This window comes from Aspergillus ruber, assembly GCF_000600275.1.
Source record: "Aspergillus ruber CBS 135680 unplaced genomic scaffold scaffold00009, whole genome shotgun sequence".
Classification (NCBI taxonomy): domain Eukaryota; kingdom Fungi; phylum Ascomycota; class Eurotiomycetes; order Eurotiales; family Aspergillaceae; genus Aspergillus; species Aspergillus ruber.
The window spans coordinates 62,006-83,048 of record NW_024467305.1 but is presented as its reverse complement, the minus strand read 5'-3'; the positions used below and the strand labels follow the sequence as shown (position 1 = coordinate 83,048).

The window sequence follows — 21,043 nt, the reverse complement described above, 5'->3', positions numbered from 1 at the left end:
ATAGTGGGGTGTGTAAACCCCTAATCAGTCACGTTAATTGGTCTATTAACTACCTACTATGAGTAGTCACAATCCACTATTACTGGTCTAGAAGAGGGTCCATCATGACACACTAAAAATCATACAGTTTCTGATAAACATTTGGTCTTTCTTCGCACAGGGGCATGCTTTCGGCATTTTGTATGTTTCTATAATTGATTTAAAACAACCGGCCAGGATCATTGCTCGTCCGCCGATTATTTTCATGTCCGCAGAAGAATCAGACCGATCATTAATCTATTAATCTTTAGTTTTTGGGACGCTTTCAATACGAGACCCACCCGGCGTTCCTCGTTCCATTCCCGAGGTTTTAGTTGCTAGTATTGCACGTGTGTTGTAGGAGCCCTACACCAATAATAGAAAGTGCCTAAACAAACTGTCCACTCTATGTCTTAGTGCGACTCTATTATTTGAGCCCTACAAGCTATGGTAGACCCCTTTTTTTTTTTTTTTTTTTTTTTTTTTTTTTTTTTTTTTTTTTTTTTTTTTTTTGGTCCAATTTGTGCTGCAGGAAACCAGTTGACTGTTGTCCTTGCTTTTTCTTCTCTTGTCGCCTGTCGGCTCCTTCTCTTACTTACCTTTCGTTCTACCTTAATTCCATTTTCTCTTCCCCCCCCCGGTTATTTTGCCACACCTTTTTTCTTTCTTTCTTTCTTTCTTTCTTTGCTGTTCATTTCTAAATATCTTCTTGCTTGTCGCATGCTTACTTTCGATGAATTCGTAGGAGTTTCCTCTTGCTTACAACGCGGTCTTGACTACCAACGGACCGTCTCTGGGATATCAGCATCATGATACTGTGTCGTCTCGTCGGAAACCTAGGATGGACAACCTCGCGCAAGTATTGCTTCTCTCTCCTCTTCATCGCCGTCGTCTGGGCCAAACTCCTCCATATCTATTCCCATCTAAACTCACTCCCATTGGGTCAGTTTCTGCTCTGGGGTCCGACCTTCTTTCTACAGGATGCTTTGTGTGTCCTTGTTTTCTGGGGCTTGACCCGGAATTTACATAATAGATGGCTCCGTATCCTGGCAGCTTCCATAGTTATCCCTGCTAGGTAAGTCGATCAATTACAGTCTGACCTCTGACACTGCTAATTTCCCTAGTCTAGGGATATCCCTCATGGCTGCTGCGAATACCTCCTTCTATATCACCACTGGTGCTGAAATTCACTGGCGTCAAGCACGTTCCTTCCACCACGATTTTGCCTCCGTCAAAACACTCCTAGCTGGTTTGACTGGTCTTCTCATAGTCGAGGCCCTATACATAATAGCATCCTGGTTTACAACACCTTTTTTGTATAATTGGGTGAACAGAGTCCTGGAAATCTTGGGTTCATCCTTCTCTTTTCGGAGAAAGTCTCCAAACCCAGATATTTATGAACAAGTGGCTCATGACGACTATAAGATCAACACGAACTGGGCTCTGTCACTAGACGCATCTGAGAACGTAACAAGGATCGCCCAAACGCCCCGACTAGCGCGCTTTGCCGTGCTCTTTCCCACGGTTTCTATCATTCTTCTATACTGTATTCGACCATCCGGTCCTGCGTACGGTTTTCTTTCTGATAATCTACTTATCCTGCCTTTTGGTGGCTCCAAACCACATAATGGCCATGCTCTTATTGATATTCCTAGTTCGCTAGGCAACTACAGCTGGCTGGAAAACCGTACAGCGCTGGTCATGCCGCCCAAATTTGACTGGCTACCACATGACGAGCTGGCTGGGTTCCGAGACTGGTATGCGAGGTCAAATGACGAGGAACCACGCGTTCACTACAATCCAACCCAGGACCCTTTGCATATTTCAAACTTAGATGGCGAAATCATCGAGCCTCTGCGCGAGACCCTTCAAAACAGCAGTGTCAACATTAAACATATCTTTCTTCTCAAGCTGGAAAGTACCCGAGATGATGTTTTCCCTCTGCGCAAAGATTCATTTATGCATAACCGCATCCGGCAATCATACAGTGGTCGAATCCCTGCTGATGTCGAGGAACGACTGGCTCACCTGACTTCTACTGCAGAACGCTTAACTGGAACCCCATCAGGTTTTCATGGAAGCTCGATTAAGCCATATGGTGGCATCCACGCAACAAACTCCCATACTACCGGTACCATGACTCTCAAAAGCCTGACAGGAACTATATGTGGTGCTTCACCTTTAGTCGTTGACTTCAACCGCGAATACCTACACCATATTTACCAGCCCTGCATGCCACATATCTTTCAAGCGCTAAATGCCCAATCCAATGGTCCCAAGACGGATCACTTTACCTCATGGCCATGGCATTCTGCTTTTATGCAGTCAATCACTGATCTTTACGACAATCAAAACTTTCTGATGCCAGGCCACGGATTTCAGAGATTGGTCAATTCAGATACATTGGGTCCCTCGACTAAAACTGAGAAATTTAATTTCTGGGGATACCCTGACAATGAATTACGCAGCTATTTTCATGATGCTATCAACAAGGCTGAAAAGAACCAGGAGCGCCTCTTCCTCACTCATCTTACCGGCATCACTCATTACCCATGGGATATGCCTCGTAACGAATTTGTGGAAATGGTGGGCTCCACATATCTTCCATTCAATAAGAAGCTAAGACGTTATCTAAACACCATTCATTTCGCGGATCAATGGCTTGCAGATATATTGGAGATTCTAGAGGACACAGGTGTTGCTAATGAGACTCTTCTTGTGGTGACAGGTGATCAGTAAGTCTTCTTTTATATATTCATATATATTCCCGGCCAGCTAATCCTTTCATAGTGGCATTACACTTCCTGAAGATGGTGGTGTTACTCCGTGTGATAACCCTCATATCTCAAATTTCCATGTCCCATTGGTCTTTGCCCATCCGCAGATTCCTCCAATCGAAATTGACTCTCCCGTTACATCTGTGCAGATCCTACCTACTATACTTGATTTATTAAAGGAGTCCTCATCTCTCGATGAACATGCTACGCGTGCCATTGAGGATCTGCTTCCTATGTACGAAGGCCAATCCATCATCCGACCTCTTGTTCCCGAGGTAGAAGGAAAGCAAGACTGGCAATTCAGTACTATGAACACTGGGGGAACCTGGCTTGCATTGCGATCTGCTGCTAAGCCTTACCGTCTCATTATCCCCCTTATCCCTGATGTGGAATGGCGATTCTCCGATATCAGCACTGACCCGGGGGAGCGACATTACCTCATATCGTTTGATCTCTTGTCTCTTATTAGTCAGGTAGAGGTGCTGCATGGGTCTGAGGCTGTCCGATGGGTCAATGATGCAGCATACGTTGCTCAGTGGTGGATTGCAGAGAACTGGCGCCGTTACGAATACACACCATAAAGTCAGTCTTGGCTGATATATTGTAGCTAGCATGTGGCTGTTTTATAATGCAGTATCTGTCACGGGCTCACAATTGTATATATTAATGAACTGAATTCCTATCTAAACTATTGTAGCCACCAATAATATCGAACCTGAGAAAAAAAGAAAAGGAATTTACCTATGGGACAAGGAGTATTATCCATGATCTCTGTGACCGCGCTATGTGCTTTCTTTGTTTGCTTGCATTATGGAGTTTGTCGATATCAGCCACTAAGGCGGCTTTGAGGCGTTGAACCGTCACATTATGCTTAGACGGATTGCATATGATCTCCGCCAGTCAATTTTAAATGATGAACTCGGCCTCCTAGGACGACATAAACTGGCACACGTCCATTATGAGGATAAAGCAGCGGTGGCATCTCAGCAGGTTGGAGATCCATAGACAGCTGTTGATGCCGAATCCTGTGTGATGGAGAAAATGACTGAATTCCTTGTCAGCATGCAGGCAATGCAGAACACTCGATGCGAAAGCAGCGTCACCTCCAAGGACTCTCTGTCTCTCGAACCATTTGCCAAAAATTATTGGTATTGGATTAACAAAACACCTGGAACAATAAGATTTCCACAATTACCTTGAATAGTTATAATCTAGGGTAGATGTGACGGTCTCAAACAGTATTAATATATTGGCAGACTACCTCACGAAATACTAACATGGAGAAGGAAGGAAGGAAGCTGGGCCTTCCAGCGCTGCGCTATCTAGTGTGCGCGCGACAGGGGCTCCTGCCTATATTCAAACAGGTCAAAGTCGTCAAACATCTCACGCTGCTGGTGAGCGCTCGCGCTCCGTGACACAGTAGACCTGAATCATGAATCCAATGTCTTGATTTTTCGTCTCTCTGAGAAATGCGTCGTCAGCATCGAAGAGCTCTTTTTGAAGTTTTCTCTCAAGTCCTTGGTGCTTCCATCTGAGTATGGATAGATCTTGCCCTATGGTAGATGTGAAGAAGAATGCCTCGGGCTCGTCTTCAATTGACTCAAGTTCTGCTTCAAGCTTCAGATCGGACCGGTGCCACGTGGAAGAAAAACATTATGATCAATGGAATATGCGATTAGTTGCTTTGTGCATGGCATTCATAGTACTGGCCTGGCCGCCCTTGATCAATTTGCTTGTTGTAACTCAGAGTATAACCAACGATAGGAAATATATAGAATTTTCTCTGTCCACTGTCAACCATTGGGTCTGGCAGACCTACGCAGATTATGAGACTATCCACTCATAGTCGTGACAGACGCAAATTTGCCCCTCTTCCTAACCGCGCGACGGTTTTTTCCCAGTCTAGTAATTGGATAACTCGCAATGAGGCTATGTTGAACTATCGAATCCTTCATTGGTGGCTATTTGAAGTAGTAGTCTTCTTACTACGATACTGTTGGCATTCATTGAGTGAGGGTTATCCAAAGGCGTTTCCTGCATCAATTCAAGATCTTGTTAAGTCAGCATACCTTGAGTAACTGATGCTGTTCCTCTCTTATTAACATTTTTCGACAGAGATAGGTTGCTGTCCTCCATATAGTTTATAGGAATACGAATTCTCTGTTTTTTGCCGGGCAAACGTAACAGGCTACCTCACATCAAGAGCTGCAGTAAGAGGAAAAAGGTTAGAGGGAGAGAGGGAATGAAAAAGACAGATAAAAGAGAATAAGTAATTTCAGTTCTACTGAATGAGAAAAAGAAAAAAAAAAAAAGCATATTCTACAAGCATCTGCACACTGAAAGCAAAATCAAGGTAATAACAACAGAAGGCAAACAAAAAGGAAGCATAACTAATAGGGAATCAAAAGTAAGAAAGGGAAATTCTATATATAACAACCGGTATACTCCATGCTAATAATCACACAAAACACTCAACAAATCACTGACCCTCCAGGTCCTTCTTTTCGGTCTCGCGGTCATCTCTCCAGACAAAGAAGCAAAGTGTAACAACAACCTTCAATGCCATAGCAAGCCACAAGCAAGCCACCATCTCCGTCTCCCTAGACAAAAAACCCGAAGTCATAGCTCCCACAAAAGAAGCAATAAACCCCGCAAGCCTGCGGTTTCGCTTGGGGTTGTGCAACTCAAACAAGTGCGGGTCGGCAAGCATATCAGCGAGAATTGTAGTCACAGAAAGTGTGGGGACCTCGTTATAGCCCAGAATACGAGAGGCGCTAATCTGCCCTGCTTGCGAGAAGGCGAGGAGAGCGATGGCGAATATTTGCGTCCATTGGATTGGCGCAGTGTATTCTTCGGGCCTGGGGAGAATGACCTCCAGTTCGACGAGGAGGGCGGCGATGAGCAGGGCTAGGGTTTGAAGACCAAAAACGAGGAGCATGGTTGTCCGGCGGAGTGGAGTGAGGGCGCGGGCGACGTATGTGAAAAAGAAGTTGCTAGTGAGGTAGACGCTGAAGGCAATGAGGGCTTTAGCCCAGAGGTAGTCTGGGTAGGAGGGTTGGTTTGAGGCGCCTAGGGCCATGAAGACGGTATTTCCTGTCTGCATGCCAGTGAATGTACTCCAGGCGTTGTAGGACAGTGCATCCACCAGACCGGCTATAAAGCTGCAGATGATCAAGAGTAGGTAGGTCCGGCGAGGGTTGATCTCAGCCAGGAAGTACCGAGCTACGGGCCCGCGCTTGGGTTCAATGGTCACGGTCTCCTGGCTGGATAGTGAGCCAGTTCTGCTTTCTAGGTCTGATCGAAGAGCGGGGTGGTCTTCGGGGCGTGGTTGATAGGTGTGGTTGCGGACGCCATCTTCATAGGCCAGACGGTGGACGTAAGGGGTGGCTCCGGGGTAAGAATAGTGGCCCTGCATCTTGAATAATAACTAGATGTCACGTTCTAAGGTAGGTATGAAGGTATAGTGATTCGGATTGAATTGTCTTTGGCTTGAAGCGATCTGGTTTGGAATCGATGTCTGGTTTGGATCTTCAAGCGAATCTGTCGCCATATATATACTTTGAAACCACTCTCTGATCAACCATTGTCAATGGCGGTGACTCGATCAAGCTGATAAGACTGCCACACTTGTTTCATCGCTGTGATCCTGTTGGTGTTGTCGTCGTCAATCTTGACATAAGGTCATCCCGTCTAAGATAATCTAGCCACATAAACAGCCAGCAGGTTAGGGTATCAGATCTCTTAGATTAGGTTCAGGCCTTTTGCCCCTATTGGTTTGATCTATTTTTCGTTTTCTCCTCTCAGATTGTGCTGCGGCTGGTTGACAGTCTTCGTCAGACTGCAGTTCAGAGTACGAGGTATGCATTGTATCTTTCATCTACGACATGTGCACTCATCATTATAATTGAAACTGGAAAATGCATTTAACAAAAAGAGGTGACAGGAATTCTGTATGGCAGCGGCTATCATGCATGAATGTTGGAGCTATGATCCGTAACACAGCCTACACGTGGTCAGCGGAGGATTATGCAAGTAATGCATACGTATAGGGAAATAGAAACTGCAGTTTACTGCATACAACGTTGAGTGGCTTGGCTGTTAAGGGCTATGTATTAGCCCTATTCTTGACATGCATTATCCATGGGTTCCCTGTATATATGAGCGAATCCCCTGGCAAAATGCGATAAGAAAAAAGAAGCAAAACAAACAACCACTTACTTCATATTCGACTGTTGGCCAGCATCCAACTCTTCCTTGCCCATTCTCACCCATACTGAGTCAGAACGATACTATTCAAGATACCCTAGCAAACCATACCCCTGCAAGATTTCGGTTTCTGACTCATCATGTTGTATTAAGTCTAAGCCTTAATTCAGGTCAGCACCAACCTCTCCGAATATAGCAAGATGTCAAGTATTCTGATAACCATGGATGACATGCATGCTCCCACGGCTAAGCTCACCCCGCATCCGTTCTGTTTCGTTAAGCGATCCACTACACCGGTGACTCGATTATTATGTATGTGGTGCCAATAGTTAGGTAAGTATCGGCCATGCTTATTCCTTGATCTGGGGTTGCGTCTTGACTCGCGCGCATCATGTGACTTCGCCGGATGTTCATCTCGGCTTCATTTTTATTCTTCATGCTTCTGTCGTATAAAATCGAAGCTTTCTTTCCATATTCCAAGTAAATTTGGATGATTTTCGTGTTGCCGCTCACTAATACGAGTTCATGTGACATGAAACAAGTCAACATCGCGATCTGTGTCAGACGTCAGATGTCAGACACCCTCCCCACCTATTATTGTCTTCGGAACTAACAGCCTTGTATAGTAATCCATGATTGAAAAAACCAGATTGTCCCTGTTAATTTTGATTACTTAAATTTATGCAGGCTATGCCGGCCTTATCGCTTGCAGGGATCAACCACACCATTCTATAATTAGCACCGGGTTGCACCAGACCTATTACTCGAAAGGGACACATTATCGAAAAGAAGCATGGTTCTGGATCGGTTCAGTGACGCTGTGCAGCGAATTCGGAGGCATTCGGTGTTGCGACGGAGGTCAACTAGGTATGCCGTTCCTTGTTTTCTTCTCGTTGGAGATAGATCTGACATGGCTCGTGCCCAGAAAATGCTCTACCAGTCAGAACTGCCGGGAGCAGTCAATCTGGGAAACACTTCCCAGTGACATATTAATCCGGATCCTGGCACAATGCGAATTAAACGATATACACGCCCTGGCTCTGGTCTGTCGCGTGCTGCACCGGCGCATCTATCAACATGAACCTGCCATTGCGCAGGAATATCTTTGCCGTCGCCTACACCAGCATTGTCCGGCGGTTTTATCACCTGGCGATAATCTAACACTCATATACAACCTATTTCCTCCACCGCCACCGCATTATCCTTCAACCGATGGCAGTCTAGAAAACAATTTCCCAGAATACTCATTCAGCTACTTATCCGACCTAACTCGATGCTGGCGAACCTGTATAAGACTATCATTCTACCTGGCTGAAATGACAGTTCAACACCATCTCGAAACCGAAACTACTATCCGTGGTGTATCAGAACAAGAAGCCATCTATAGCAAGGCCATATGCCAGCTTCAAGATAGGCTGCTACATCCTGTGTACGTAGAGCAAATCACTCATATCCATCAGCAAATGTCTAACAAGTATGCAGAGCATATCTAATCTTCTTTCTCGAATCCGACGCAGCAACAACATCCCCATCCATCAAAACCCAACAATCTATCCTCCAACAACCCCCCTTCACAGATACCCAGATCCTCCTCTCCACACAGCACTGCATGACACTCCTCTGCAACTGTCTCCGCCGCCTAATGGCGCCTGATATCCAATACCCCTCTACTGAGCCCTGGCTCCGGCTCCTCCTCACCACATCAACACTAGAGCGAACACTTGACTTTTTCGCAGCCGCTGCAACTCCAAATACCAGCGCAACCGACAAGAAGAAAGAGAAAATCACCGAATCAACTGTCAATACCTCCTGGACGCCCCGAATGGAATTCATCTGGCAAATGCGGAATGACTGGGAACAAATATTATCCACAACAAGAGGGTCTATTTACGACCTTGATGCTAAGAACGAAGCCATCAGGGTTCTGAGCACGGCTGGTGTGGAGGACGTTTGGTTCGAGGCTGCAAAGAGGGAATTGAACCGCAGGAGCATGATACCACATGCCTGCGAGGAAGGGATTCCAGTTCTTCACAAAGCGACTACCAGGCTGAGATGCGAGTTCTGCGAATAGCTTCTTTACATGACCAATCTGGTAGAAGACTGCAACTTCAGGATTTGATGTACTATTTTATAGTAAACCACAGATACATAAAATCAATGCTCACATAACTGCCGCACTACTACTCAACATGAGTACTAATACGCCCTCCCAGCTGTACTGTCTTAGAGACATTACTATCACTACATAAGGGGTCCATAATGCAGCTGGAAGTATCCGGCAGGAGAATGTGCATAAGGATCTTAGTTCTCAGATACTACTCAGCCAATATTTGGCTGCGGGTCCTTGCAGGTCTTCAGCTTGCGTCGTAAACATCGTCGGATGGAGGGAAGTCGGACAGATAGTACACTTTTGGCTTCGATCAGGGCTGGCTAGGGGTGATGATTTCCCCCGGCTGGGCTGCGATTGAGTATGTACTCGCACTTGCGACTTCGCCTATCAAGTACGAAGAAGGATCAATGTACTCGTGAATAAGAGCTGATATATTCTATCTCCAGGATATGTACTCGGTAGGAAAGAAATGTAGCAAGTAACAGAAATCAATGAACATGAAACATAAGAAAAGACGTCAAAATTTTTAACCATGCCAATTAAAAATGCTAAGGTTGGATACGAGACCAGCATAATCCATTCGAGAAGAAAAGGGGTGAAAAAAAAAAAAAAGAAAAGAAAAAAAAGAAAAGAAAACGGTGCAAGAAACAAGATAGCAAAAATGTAGTAACACATTATTATGTATAAATGGGCGTTGTTATCCAGATATCAACACCCAGAGAAGGAAGAAAATCTACACTAGTCAGTAACGGAGTCTATAAGGAGTTGTGAACGGCAGGGCAACTCACCATCAATACACCAAACATCTTAGCAATCAGCCACCGGTTACTAGACACCCGAGTCCAGTATTTCATTAATTCGCGTTGCGCTCCTTGTACATTATCCACGACATCTTCGGTATTTGCATCGATCCGTTGAATCATTTCAGACTGCTCACTGACCATCTGGGCTAGTTGGCCGAAGATTCCGCCTAGTTCATTGATGGTCCGTTCAATGGCGTCAATTGCTTCGCCGCGTGCTTGGATATATGTGTTACTCGATTGCGCTTCTTCCATGACAAGCAATTGTTGGTCGGATTGCATCGATGGGCGTCCGAGAGGCGAGGGATTGGACGGCTCTAAGGTCAAAAGATCCGACTGGCTGCCCTGAAATCCTGGTGTAGGTGTGCGTCTTCCGGATGGATTGTATAGCGGTGAGTCGGATCGTTGTGTATCTAAAGCGGACTGTGATTTCGAGGATACGGAGGAGACAAAGTTTTCTGTTCTCGATCGCGATGCCTGGATATTCTTTGTCCGAACTTCGAGCACTTCTTTAAAGTTGGCTCCGACATCTGCGAGTTTTCCTTGGAGCATAACAACAACCTAGCCATGTTAGTGGTGTCCATTTCCTTCCTTGTCGGGTTACATACATTGTCATTGTGCTCTCCCTCCTGGTCTGTCCTTGATCTACCTGACTTGGGGTGTTGCGACAAAGTAAGTGCCTGCAATCCAGCAATTTGTTGGTTCAGCGCTGCGAGGTCTTGCTTGATAACGTAGGTCAATTCGGATATCTCGACAGGCCTGTCATCAAAGAGCGTCTTCCGTTTGGCCACTGTTCCAGATTAGATGTGATTCAAAAGAATCCCAGAGCAAGCTGTTTGACTCACATTCAGCTAGTCTCTGCAACTTAGCCATAGTTCCAGTAATACCCCGCCCAATCTCCGCGGCCTTTCTAGCAAACTCCGACCTCCTATGTCTATTGCCGTCGCCAAACCCATTGGCCTGTTTCCGTTGTGCGTCCGACAGCAGTGCTTGTCGTTGAGATCCCACCTTGTTAGAAGCGAGGCGTTTCTGTGCTTGTCCGAGGATGGCGTGGAATTCGCCTGTGCGGTCCTGAATCGAAGGGCCGGCCATGATGCGCGGGTTCGTAGTGGGATTAAAGTAAAGTATGGAAGGATCGTTAAATAAAGAGAAGCGCGTAACCGGATAATGCGACGAAGTATAATTAAAGACGACTGATCGATAAGGAGAGAACGCAACTGGAGACGTGTTCGTTTGTCGAGATACGGAATCTAGAGAAGAAGGAACCAAACGAGTGAAGGGAAAGGTGTGGTAGTAGTGAAGTACAGTCAAGGAAACATGATATAACCGGCTGCGTCTAGTCAACAACGTTCGTCAAGGAGAGTTGAAGGCAAAGAAACGACGTCGTCGCGGGATTCGTAGGCTTCTTCCGAAACAAGTATAGTCTAGTCATGTGAGCACTGCGCCACATATGATGTCTCCAGCCGCGATGTTCGGAGGCGCAGTTCAGGGGTCCGAATTCGATGTTTCATGATTGATGATTGCCTGAAACAGATGTTGGCCTGTCCTCCTCGCCGTTCTTTTGATATTCCCCGAGTCTCCCTTCTGTCCTTCGTTTACATACTACTATTATTCACTTCATATATCTGAACCGTCAATCGTTGCCGTTCTCCGCTGTTCAGTCGCCATTCGTTACTTCCCCGCGTCATCGCCTCTCAGCAGGTCATATCAGGCTGCCGTACAACGACTCGCGCTTACATGCATACATACCACACGACATAACAACGCCTTTTTCTTCTAAACGGGTCTGCGTACGAAGCGCCACTTTGGGCGTCTATCAGTTTCTACTTCTGAGCATCAAACCCATGTTACAAGTTTCGTTTACTGAGTGATCGACGGATACTACCGTGATGGCTCCGACCACATACGAGCCAGAGTTCCAAAAGTTGTGAGTCGTTAACTGCTGGCTTCGTGGACATCAGCGGACAAGTGCTGATTATAGGTTTCTATCAACAGTGCCTCTCCTGCCTCCAACTCTCCTATCTCCGGAAGCGGAACGCCCGTCTCGTTCAGGGCCAACGTTAATCGGACGAAGACAAAACGATGGGTGGAAGCTAAGCAAGTTTCTTATGATGGAGACGACTGGGGAGATGACGATGAGGATGATTATGAAGAAGAGTCCCCACCAGTGCCACCAACGCACTTCTCGCAGAGGTCTGGCAACACAGCCGGTCTGCCCAGGCCGGGTTTCCCTGCAATGGATCGCTCGAGATCGATGGATCACGTCCTGGCAGTTGATTCGGATGGAGCGAGTGGAAGCCGTAGCCGTTCCGTGGAGGCTGCGGCTGCTGGTCAGCCCACAGACAGCAGACCTGCTCCTTTTGTACGTCCGGCCGATATCTATAAACGACTGCGGGAGGATAGAGCAAGAGATGGTATGCCTGTTGCAACCCGTTCAAATACGGCACCCATCGGGTCGTTTCCGACAGTTGCTGCGCAGGGGCAAGAAACGAAGGATAAGGAAACCTCAAATGTTGCTAGGAAGAATTCTCAGGATGTCCCGATTATTGGACTCCCAGACGTCAAGAGGTTGTCTGGGCTTAATACGGACTTCTCGAGCGGGTCTGAGAACAACAATAGTAATACACGGGAAATCCAGAGTGGAGAACCCCAGCAACACCAGTTACAGCACAATCCGTCCCTTGGCTTCCGGTCGGCTGTGAACCAAGCATTTGACGTTCCTGAAACGCCTAGCTCCACCGATGACAGTGTAGCGCGGTCAAACAGTGCGAGTACGTCGGCGATCAGTCCCATAATTCCCAGCCGCGGTCTGAACGACGAGAAGACTCCTACTATTGTTGAAGAGCCGGGTGAGATGACCCCGAAGGATACTTCCGACCGAAACCCTATATTTAAACCAGGCCATCGTCGGGATTTGAGTGTTCCCAGTCCAGATAATAGTCCTTCAAGGAAACCCAAAATTATGGATAACGACCGGATTCCACAGTCGGCCATGGCGCAACTTTCTTATACGACGCCATCAGAATCGCTCGAGGATCAAACTTTACCATCCTTGCGGCAGCCTAAAAGGACGTCTGTACAGCTCCCTGCCACGTCTGGAAAAGATCTGCCGCCTCCGTTGCGCGTCAGCAGCAACCAGTCGAATGTGCCTGCTGCCTCGAACAACTCCGACCCTCCCACCGTCATTGTTCCCTCAATAAGTACCGACAATTCGCCACAGGATACAGAAAGTGATCGGTTGAGGAAAGAAATCATCCGTTCCCTTAGCCGTGAGAACACACCGTCAGACGAGCCGGAGCTAGGGTCTCGACCACAGACTCGTGGTGGAGACAGCCTCGTTCCGAGCGAATACGAGAGATATTGGAACGAGGAAGCGAATCGCAGTCCGCAAGAGCAGCCGAACCCTCTACCTGACTACAACTCTCCTAGTACAGCCTCTCCAGGTGTTGGTTCCAACGACACCCCCGTCGGTCCGGCGCTTGCTCCATGGCAGGAAGGATCTAAGCCAAAGTTGAAAAAGAAGTTCTCTTGGGAGTCTTCTGAAGAGGAGGAGGCTGAAGTTGCGGCGGATTCTCGTGACCAGACAATACAGGATCCCCCAATTCCTGGACAGCTTCCACCAGAGCCTGATTCGCCACCGATGATAACACAGGGGCCTAACCGCCAGTCTTTGACTGAAAAGCCCAAGTTGAGCATCATCCCTCCATCTGCGGGGGATGAAAACAGTATCATCTCTGGTCAGTATCTCCCTGAAGTTGTTCCTGAGCCTATGGAGCCGGATGTTGCACCGGAGAATGAGGCAACTCATCCCCCAGTACCAGCTTCTGCGGCGCAGAACACTATGCCTCCTGTTCCTCCAACTGTTTTGGGATTCCGTGACATTCTCGGTATCAAGTCATCTGACGAAAGGGTGCGACAATTCGAACGAACTCGGGCTCAGTTTGGAGCAATTGACACGGGCTTGAACCAGTGGATCCAAGTGACCATTCAAGCTCACCCTGAACATTCAGATATTGTCGGACAGGATCTAAAACTGTCGGCTGGTGCACAAAAACAGCTGGGCAGAAAATTCCCCAAGCTACCATCACTGGGCAAACTCCCCCACGTCGAAGGCGCCCCTGCAGGTGCCGGGCATGCCCGACGGCCATCTGCTCCTCTTGGTGCAATGATGAACAAGCAGCAGGTGGAACAACGTGGGAAGGATTTGTTGCATACTGCTGGCTTTTTGGGTGGTCAAGCGGGTAAAGCTGCCAAGGGGTTCTTTAACCGAGGACGGAGCAAATTCAAGGGCAATGAAAAGGTAGATGCTTAATTTCTTTGGGTTAATATGGATGACCGGCCATTGTCTTGGTTTATTGATTTTAATCATGTCTTTTTTCTTTTTTGTTCTACTTTCTTGGGCTGTGTATTTCATTTGATACCATGGATATAACGGGATGTCATTTTGAATATGACACGATTGACGCTTGTGTTTTCGTCTTTTTCTTTTTTTGGTTTGCATTGCTTTCTTCTTTCTGGGTCATGTCATCTAATCGGTAATACAATTGTATGCAGGGTTCTCAATCGATGCGTGCCAAAATCTCCAGAATATCTGGCAAAATGTCCGACATAGGCTTAAGCAGGTCTGGTGATAATGATAAACCCAGCCGTCGACACACCCTGAACCTAGGGAACTTTACTTTTCCCCGATCCAGAACTAGAGCGCATGAACGACAGATGTCAGCGCCCATGATTGGAAGTAGACTTGCGCTTACAGATCCGGCGCCGTCGATACGCCATACGGATATTGATGAAAGGTCCATCCAACGGCCACGATCTCTTCCTCCGCAGGTTGTTTGGCCAAGTGATGGTAGTGGGACGTTAAATTTGTCATTTCTGGATTACGCTTCGCAGATGAATACAGGAACAGGGACACAGTATTCCACAAGCCGTCCACCAAGCAATATTACCAACACTCGCATGCCCACCATCAGATGCGTCGATTGCGAATCCCAGTCCGGATCTCAATCCCAATCACACGGACCCCGCACTACAACACCAACACCATCCGTTGGTGCGCGCGAGAATCCGAATCCGGATCATCGAGAAAACAACAACGAATACCTCCAGCCACCACACGAGCCGCTCCAAAAACCGTCAATCTCCTCCATAGTAACCCAATCAGCCACCCGACCCGGCCCCGCATCTACATCTGCATCTAAAATCTCACTGTCCTCTGAGATTGGCCAGGCGGGTTTTGGCCCCCAACAACAACGTGGATACGAGGCTGGGGCCGCGGCTGCGGCTGTACCGACTGTAGTCCAACGTAATACGGAGTCGACGAGATCGTCCACCGGCACATTTCGGTTTTATGAACAGTTGAACAAGAATCAAACACCGGATCACTCCCTGAATCAGGATCGTGATCAAAATCAAGATTTGGGTGGAGGAAATAATGCGCATGAGCAGACTGAAATTGACATGGCCGATCATAAAAACAAAGATAAGAGCTCGATGCGAAGGATGTATCAGCGCATAGTACAAAGTACCTCTGCGACTTTGACGGGGGAAAAGCAGAAAAAGGCATTGCGCAGGATTAGTGTAGGTGTCATCTTCGACCCGTTATTTCATTGTGTGTGCTGGGTAATTGACTGATGCATATAGGGATTGGTAGGACGTCTTCCAGCCCAGGAGGGATAAATCGCAACAGCCTAGTCAGAAGGAGAAGTCGCCGGCGCCTTCTCCTCGACTTAACCACCTCCACGATAATGATAGCGATACTGACGATACTAACAACACCAATGCATCTGACGATAACGATAACGACGACACCGACATCAACACCGAAACCACAAAAGAAACCATCACCACCACCCAACTTCAACTCCCCCAACCCCAAACCGAAATTCAAACCAACACCAACAAAACCTCCCAAGACACTCACCCCTACCACCCCAACGACTACTGGGACCGCATCCGCCAACACCACCAACCATCCCCCTCGATCTCCCACCAATCGCTACCCCGCCATCATAACATACACATCCACATAACTCGAAAGCCGTCGCCGCTCTCATCTTGCTCGTTGGCTGAGCCACCGGATTCGAGGGGCCAGCTAGCGGATCAGCGTCATGCCCAAGATTTACGATTGCAGTCGAGGAGTCCGAGACTTGCACCGGCTTCGAATGCCCCGTCTGTGAATAGTCGGGGGAGTAATGAGCATCAGCATGGTAATGCGACTGAGAAGGAGGAGGATGGAAAGGAGGATGGGAATGGACCTGGACATGGCGACGCTGAGCCATGCAGCGCAGACACAGGCATAGCCAGTCCCGCTTCCCAACACAGTACCTTCCACTCTATAAACCCCCGAACAAGCCACATGGGTGATCAGGAATTACCCTGGAAACTGCGCATCCCGGGGAATATCAATGAGAAACATGAACATGAGCACACTCGTTCTCAGGATCCCGCTCCTCTTAAAACCACCCTCACCACAAACACAACTACCCTAGCCCCTCCAGCTGCTACCACCCCAGCAATAGCCCCTAGCAACGACAATAAAAATGAAAAAGAGACCACAGACGCACACCAACAAACAACAATCCGCACTATAAACGAAGGCCAATCACCCATCGAACTTCCCGCGCCAGGCCAAGGCAGTGGGAAAGATGACGAGAGCTCGGATGAGGAGGTTGTTATGTCTAGTACGGCGTATCCGGGGCAGGAGTGGAGGCCAGCTGGGTTGACGGGGTGGGAGTATTGACTACGATATGGTATGGTATATACTGATATGGATATGGCTACGATGGCTACGATTGGTATATAGTTGCTGAATGAATTATATGATGATTATATATGGGATTACGATATGAGGTTATATTGTACGTGTCATGTGCGCAGTACAGTAATGATACAAGGAAATGAAACCAATCAACCCTCGAAAATATTCTGCCTTAACTCAACCCCCATCTCCTTCGCCATCCCCTGCATCTGCGCCTCAATATCATCCTCCATACCACCCCCTAAGTGTAGAAATTGTCTGATTTTGGCAAACCAGAACCACACGTCACTCCCGATCAACACAACCCTAAACACCAAATGTTTTCCCCAATTGCTTATTTTCTCACCGAAGGGTAGATCCGGTGATTCGGCGAGCGCGCGTGAAGCCCACATACCAGTGATCTTAACGCGGTTAACAGGTGACCCCAGGAACTGGTTATTCGCTTGTACGATGCGCAGATTGCGGCCGATAAAGATGAGTTGCTGCGGCCATTTGGACTCGTCGCCTAGGATCTGGCGGACTGCTTTGCGGGCTGATTGTTGCATTTCGTAATGCCTAGATGCGAGTTCTGATTTGCTTAGTCCTGTGAGATGCTGTTCTGTGGAGCGGTTTCCGCCGCGATATGGAGACATGAGTGTGACGGAGGCGAAGAGATCTGGGTTCTGCACACCCCAGCCCTTAACGATATTGCCAAGAGTCGCATTGTCGAAGGTTAACAGGGCTTTCCAGAAGCGCGCGTACTGGTGCTTGAAGGCTGAGTCCATGTGTATGTAGAGGCCGTGGTCTATGAGGACGAGTTCGGGTTTACCGGAGGGTGTGCGGCGGACAAAGATGTTTCCTGGGTGAGGGTCGCAGTGGACCCAGCCCCAGAGGAACATCTGCGCGGAGAAGAGGTCGACCATTGTGGTCATTACTTGTTTTAGGGAAAGGCCGAGACCGCCGTCATTGTTTTGACCGCGCCAGTGGTCACGCGAGGGTTTCATTTTGTCGATTGTGTTTGATGTTGGATTGGCAGGGTTGCCTGTTGACGGGTCCATTGGGGTTCCTTGACAACCGGGTGTTCCTTCGCGCCAGCCGCCGCGCCAGGGACGGGTTATGGAGTCTTTGTCCCATAGTCGCACTCCTTCTATCCATTCTGCAGTCATGACGCGCTTTGAACTGAGGTCGCGGTGGACTTTGGGGATGTAGACACGGCCGCGGAGTCGGGGTTCGCTTGCGACTAACTCCGCCATGCGTTCTGAGTTGCTGGCTTCGTTGTCAAAGTCGGTTTCTAGGGATAGGCGTTCGCTTATGTACGGCACGAGACTGTAGAAGGGAATATCAAACGCGCGAGAGTAAACCCATGTCACGACTCTGTGAAATTTAGCATCTTTGCGTGTTCGTATAGTGGTGTCATGCGTACTTGAATGCCCAGAGATCCCACTCCAGCTGACGAGCAATCTCCCTCTTCTGAATCTTGATAGCCAATTCTCTCCCATCCGCCAATCTTGCCCAATGTACTTGAGCAACACTAGCACTGGCCCGTGCCCGACGCTCGAACACACCCTTATCCGGAACCCCATCAAACGAAACCCCAAACACCTCCTCAGCCGACTTCCCGAAATCCTCCTTTATCACCGCCTCAACATCCTTCCACTCGTTCTGCGGGGCATCGTCAAACATGCGCGAGAACATCTTCTGAAACTCTGCCGGCAGAATAGCCGATTGCATGGCTATCGCCTGCCCGATCTTCAGATAAAGACCCCCATTCCGCTGCAGTAGATCCGAGAGTCGTTCCGCGCTGCGGGCATGGACGGCTGTCACGGAGCTGGCTAGCGGCGGATTTGGACGAAAATTGATCTTGTAGTCTAAAGCGACGAGTAGACCCAGCGCGAAGGTGCGGGTTGTGCGGGTTATCGATGAGGCGTAGAACTGATTATCGGTGATGTAGACAGTGCCGGTGGCTAAGGATAGATAGGCCAGACGATGCAACCATTTTCGAGTTCGTGTGATTTTCGCAGGAGCTTGTTTGTCTAGTAAACTGGGCGATGGAGGTACCAATCGCTGGAATTGGCGTGGATGGGCGTGGAAGTGTCGTCGTGGGAGATGCAGTGAGGGGAGCACATGACGATTAGCCGGGCGCAGCGGACGGAAGAGAGGCATGGGGACGGTGTAGCATTTATCTGCAGTCTTTGAGCATAGTGAAATAATTAATAGAGTAGAATATGAGGTTAGCGGCTGTTAAAGGAACGGTCCTGGGGTTGAAAGAAGGAATAAGTGAAGATGCAGCTCTGGCGTCATCATCCGGTATCGCAGCATGCATTAGAGCCCAGAGACATTATACAGAACGATATACATAGTACAGAATGCCCAAAACTAGAACCCATACGGCTGGAAGTGATATTCTGCCTCTTTCTCTTCCAAATTCTGACAAGCTGCCGCATAATCGCGCATGTTCTGCGGAATGACCGTCTCCCACAGATGTTCATCCTTGAGATACACCAACTGCTCACGACAAACAGCCTCGTCCGCCATGGGCAGCAATTTCGGCAGATGCACAATCATCGCCCGCACGAAATTGCGCTTGAAACAATTCCCAAAGCCAGCCAATGTCTCCGGATCTGAGCAGATGTGATTCCCCCCGAGAGCCGGACCGCAGCGCACCTTGATGATGTTGGCCACGTCGTCGCCCAACTGGATCATGGTCTCTTCTTGCCGCGGCACATTTAATCGCTTCAAGGCGTTTTGGACGGCTGGTACGAAGGTGTTATTACGGGTCCAGAGGTCCCAATGAGGCACGGTGGGCTGGCATCCTCGGTCGCAGATCTCGCGCTGGAATTTATCGAACAGATCGCTCGGTCGGCCGGCGAGTGCAGTGACAACTTTGAAGCATGAGAGGCCGAATTTGGCGGATACTATTGGGAGAAGGGTGAGTATCGATAGAATGAGAAACAACCGCATTTTGGAATGAATTGGTAGCTGTTGGATTGTGTGGGGAGAGGAAAAGGAGAGAAAGTTGGGATAACCTCATTTTGTCCGCAAAGGGAAATCCAGATTCACCCACGGTTACCTGCAGCCAGAATCAAAGACATGAGAAAGCATCCACAGTGAATGAAAGAAACTGTTATATACATGATTACTCCCACATTTTTCCTTTCTCTCCTTTCTCCTTTTTCTTGCTTTTGCACTATATACTACACTTTGTATATACTTGCATCTTTTTTGCAGCATATCATCATTCTCTTTCTATCATCGTTTTTCTTTTATTGTGATTACAAATCTCATCATTGTCCAAGTCGATCGCAGTCGGTACGATGGACACTCCGACTCTGACGACCACTATATACATTTTATAACCAGGTTCTCCGACGGCTTTGCTCCTATATATGCGCTGCGTTATAAAGGTCACCAGGATAACTTACCATGATATTGTCGTTGTGAGTCCAATCCTTTCAGACCCTTGTTCAAAACTATACTGACCGGCATAAAAGTCTAGTAGATACGCCCCTCACCGGGCCCCGGCCAACAATACAGCGCTGACAATATATGGCTCCATGCACGGGACATTGCACGTCAGCCATACGAGACCAGAAACTATCCCCAGATCATGAGGGGCGGGATTCTGATTCGAACAATGAATGAAGCCTGGCCAAGGGCCTTCGACGCAATCCGAGATTTACAAAAACAATTGATTGCAGTGGGATATATTATATACTCGAATTTCTATCGCCTGAATGGTGTGAAGAATAGCGAATGCAACATCATTTGTGAAACATGCCCTGCTAGATTTAGAACTGCATCGGACAATGCATATATGAGTCAGTTAGTTCCGAAGGTATCCTGAATAACGTACCATATGCTGACCACGTCCCAGGCACTGTCACAACGCTCAAATGAGGAAAAGGTTGACAGACGCAGTGTGGCATAGCCACTGACGGAAAATATGCTTGAATTCACAAGGCTCTCTACAAACCGGTCGAACGCCAGCATAGTTGGTTGTCCAAAACTTAGCTTGCACATTGCATACTGAAAAGAAAAAACAACTCCCTAGTACGGAGGCTCTCTGGCTTGCTGCTAGAGGTGCAAGAACACGGCATTGGGACAAGTATGGGTTCCAAGGATCAATAGACCACGAGCCGCAGATGCGACAGAAATCACGGGCCATGTCAATATGTTAACATATCCTGTTATAGGGCTCACCGACACTAAGACTAGCATAGCAGAGGTTGAAATATGCAAAGTAGTATGAATCATGCCTGCAGGTCTCTATAACTTGCAGACAAAAGAAGAGTACCATTCTTACCAGACGGACTCTGCCGACTAATTTCTTGACCCGATGTTCAAGATTTGCCGAGGGCTTGGCCAATACTGAACTTTTATGACATGGTTCTCG

General features: G+C 47.9%; 7 protein-coding genes across 7 annotated transcripts; 4 read left to right on the top strand and 3 right to left on the bottom strand.

Moving 5' to 3' along the window:
- Window positions 1–674: 674 nt before the first annotated feature.
- Window positions 675–3,496, top strand: EURHEDRAFT_530066 (sulfatase domain protein). Its single transcript, XM_040787135.1, has 3 exons — window positions 675–1,093; window positions 1,143–2,753; window positions 2,809–3,496. The coding sequence occupies exons 1-3, from the start codon at window positions 828–830 to the stop codon at window positions 3,374–3,376; spliced, it is 2,445 nt and encodes an 814-aa protein (XP_040639763.1). The 5' UTR covers window positions 675–827; the 3' UTR covers window positions 3,377–3,496.
- A 1,778-nt stretch (window positions 3,497–5,274) lies between these two features.
- EURHEDRAFT_376606 (YoaK family protein) lies at window positions 5,275–6,210 on the bottom strand (the record flags this gene model as incomplete). The annotated part of the gene is made up of 1 exon (XM_040778873.1): window positions 5,275–6,210. One exon carries the CDS (start codon window positions 6,208–6,210, stop codon window positions 5,275–5,277), a length of 936 nt encoding a protein of 311 aa, XP_040639762.1.
- A 1,368-nt stretch (window positions 6,211–7,578) lies between these two features.
- Window positions 7,579–9,117, top strand: EURHEDRAFT_360505 (F-box protein). The gene is made up of 3 exons (XM_040778485.1): window positions 7,579–7,868; window positions 7,927–8,430; window positions 8,484–9,117. Exons 1-3 carry the CDS (start codon window positions 7,795–7,797, stop codon window positions 9,070–9,072), a joined length of 1,167 nt encoding a protein of 388 aa, XP_040639761.1. The 5' UTR covers window positions 7,579–7,794; the 3' UTR covers window positions 9,073–9,117.
- Window positions 9,118–9,712: 595 nt separating this feature from the next.
- EURHEDRAFT_411225 (t-SNARE syntaxin) lies at window positions 9,713–11,284 on the bottom strand. The gene is made up of 4 exons (XM_040781556.1): window positions 10,757–11,284; window positions 10,520–10,701; window positions 9,900–10,472; window positions 9,713–9,844 (listed from the first exon to the last, which is right to left on the bottom strand). Exons 1-4 carry the CDS (start codon window positions 11,001–11,003, stop codon window positions 9,809–9,811), a joined length of 1,038 nt encoding a protein of 345 aa, XP_040639760.1. The 5' UTR covers window positions 11,004–11,284; the 3' UTR covers window positions 9,713–9,808.
- Window positions 11,285–11,435: 151 nt separating this feature from the next.
- Window positions 11,436–14,545, top strand: EURHEDRAFT_411224 (uncharacterized protein). Its single transcript, XM_040781555.1, has 2 exons — window positions 11,436–11,838; window positions 11,907–14,545. Exons 1-2 carry the CDS (start codon window positions 11,801–11,803, stop codon window positions 14,221–14,223), a joined length of 2,355 nt encoding a protein of 784 aa, XP_040639759.1. The 5' UTR covers window positions 11,436–11,800; the 3' UTR covers window positions 14,224–14,545.
- Window positions 14,511–16,653, top strand: EURHEDRAFT_376602 (uncharacterized protein; the record flags this gene model as incomplete). The annotated part of the gene is made up of 2 exons (XM_040778872.1): window positions 14,511–15,491; window positions 15,565–16,653. 2 exons carry the CDS (start codon window positions 14,511–14,513, stop codon window positions 16,651–16,653), a joined length of 2,070 nt encoding a protein of 689 aa, XP_040639758.1.
- Window positions 16,654–16,820: 167 nt separating this feature from the next.
- EURHEDRAFT_514504 (ABC1 kinase family protein) lies at window positions 16,821–19,611 on the bottom strand (the record flags this gene model as incomplete). The annotated part of the gene is made up of 4 exons (XM_040786275.1): window positions 16,821–18,024; window positions 18,074–18,714; window positions 19,040–19,041; window positions 19,083–19,611. 4 exons carry the CDS (start codon window positions 19,609–19,611, stop codon window positions 16,821–16,823), a joined length of 2,376 nt encoding a protein of 791 aa, XP_040639757.1.
- Window positions 19,612–21,043: the final 1,432 nt, after the last annotated feature.

Coding starts and splice junctions, on each gene's coding strand:
- EURHEDRAFT_530066 (XM_040787135.1), top strand. CDS start 828: ATGATACTGTGTCGTCTCGTCGGAAACCTAGGATGGACAACCTCGCGC. Junction 1,094..1,142: donor TCCATAGTTATCCCTGCTAG/GTAAGTCGATCA, acceptor TAATTTCCCTAG/TCTAGGGATATCCCTCATGG. Junction 2,754..2,808: donor CTTGTGGTGACAGGTGATCA/GTAAGTCTTCTT, acceptor ATCCTTTCATAG/TGGCATTACACTTCCTGAAG.
- EURHEDRAFT_411225 (XM_040781556.1), bottom strand. CDS start 11,003: ATGGCCGGCCCTTCGATTCAGGACCGCACAGGCGAATTCCACGCCATC. Junction 10,473..10,519: donor AGGGAGAGCACAATGACAAT/GTATGTAACCCG, acceptor TAACATGGCTAG/GTTGTTGTTATGCTCCAAGG. Junction 9,845..9,899: donor AGATGTTTGGTGTATTGATG/GTGAGTTGCCCT, acceptor TGACTAGTGTAG/ATTTTCTTCCTTCTCTGGGT.
- EURHEDRAFT_411224 (XM_040781555.1), top strand. CDS start 11,801: ATGGCTCCGACCACATACGAGCCAGAGTTCCAAAAGTT. Junction 11,839..11,906: donor GAGCCAGAGTTCCAAAAGTT/GTGAGTCGTTAA, acceptor TTCTATCAACAG/TGCCTCTCCTGCCTCCAACT.
- EURHEDRAFT_360505 (XM_040778485.1), top strand. CDS start 7,795: ATGGTTCTGGATCGGTTCAGTGACGCTGTGCAGCGAATTCGGAGGCAT. Junction 7,869..7,926: donor TTGCGACGGAGGTCAACTAG/GTATGCCGTTCC, acceptor GCTCGTGCCCAG/AAAATGCTCTACCAGTCAGA. Junction 8,431..8,483: donor GATAGGCTGCTACATCCTGT/GTACGTAGAGCA, acceptor ACAAGTATGCAG/AGCATATCTAATCTTCTTTC.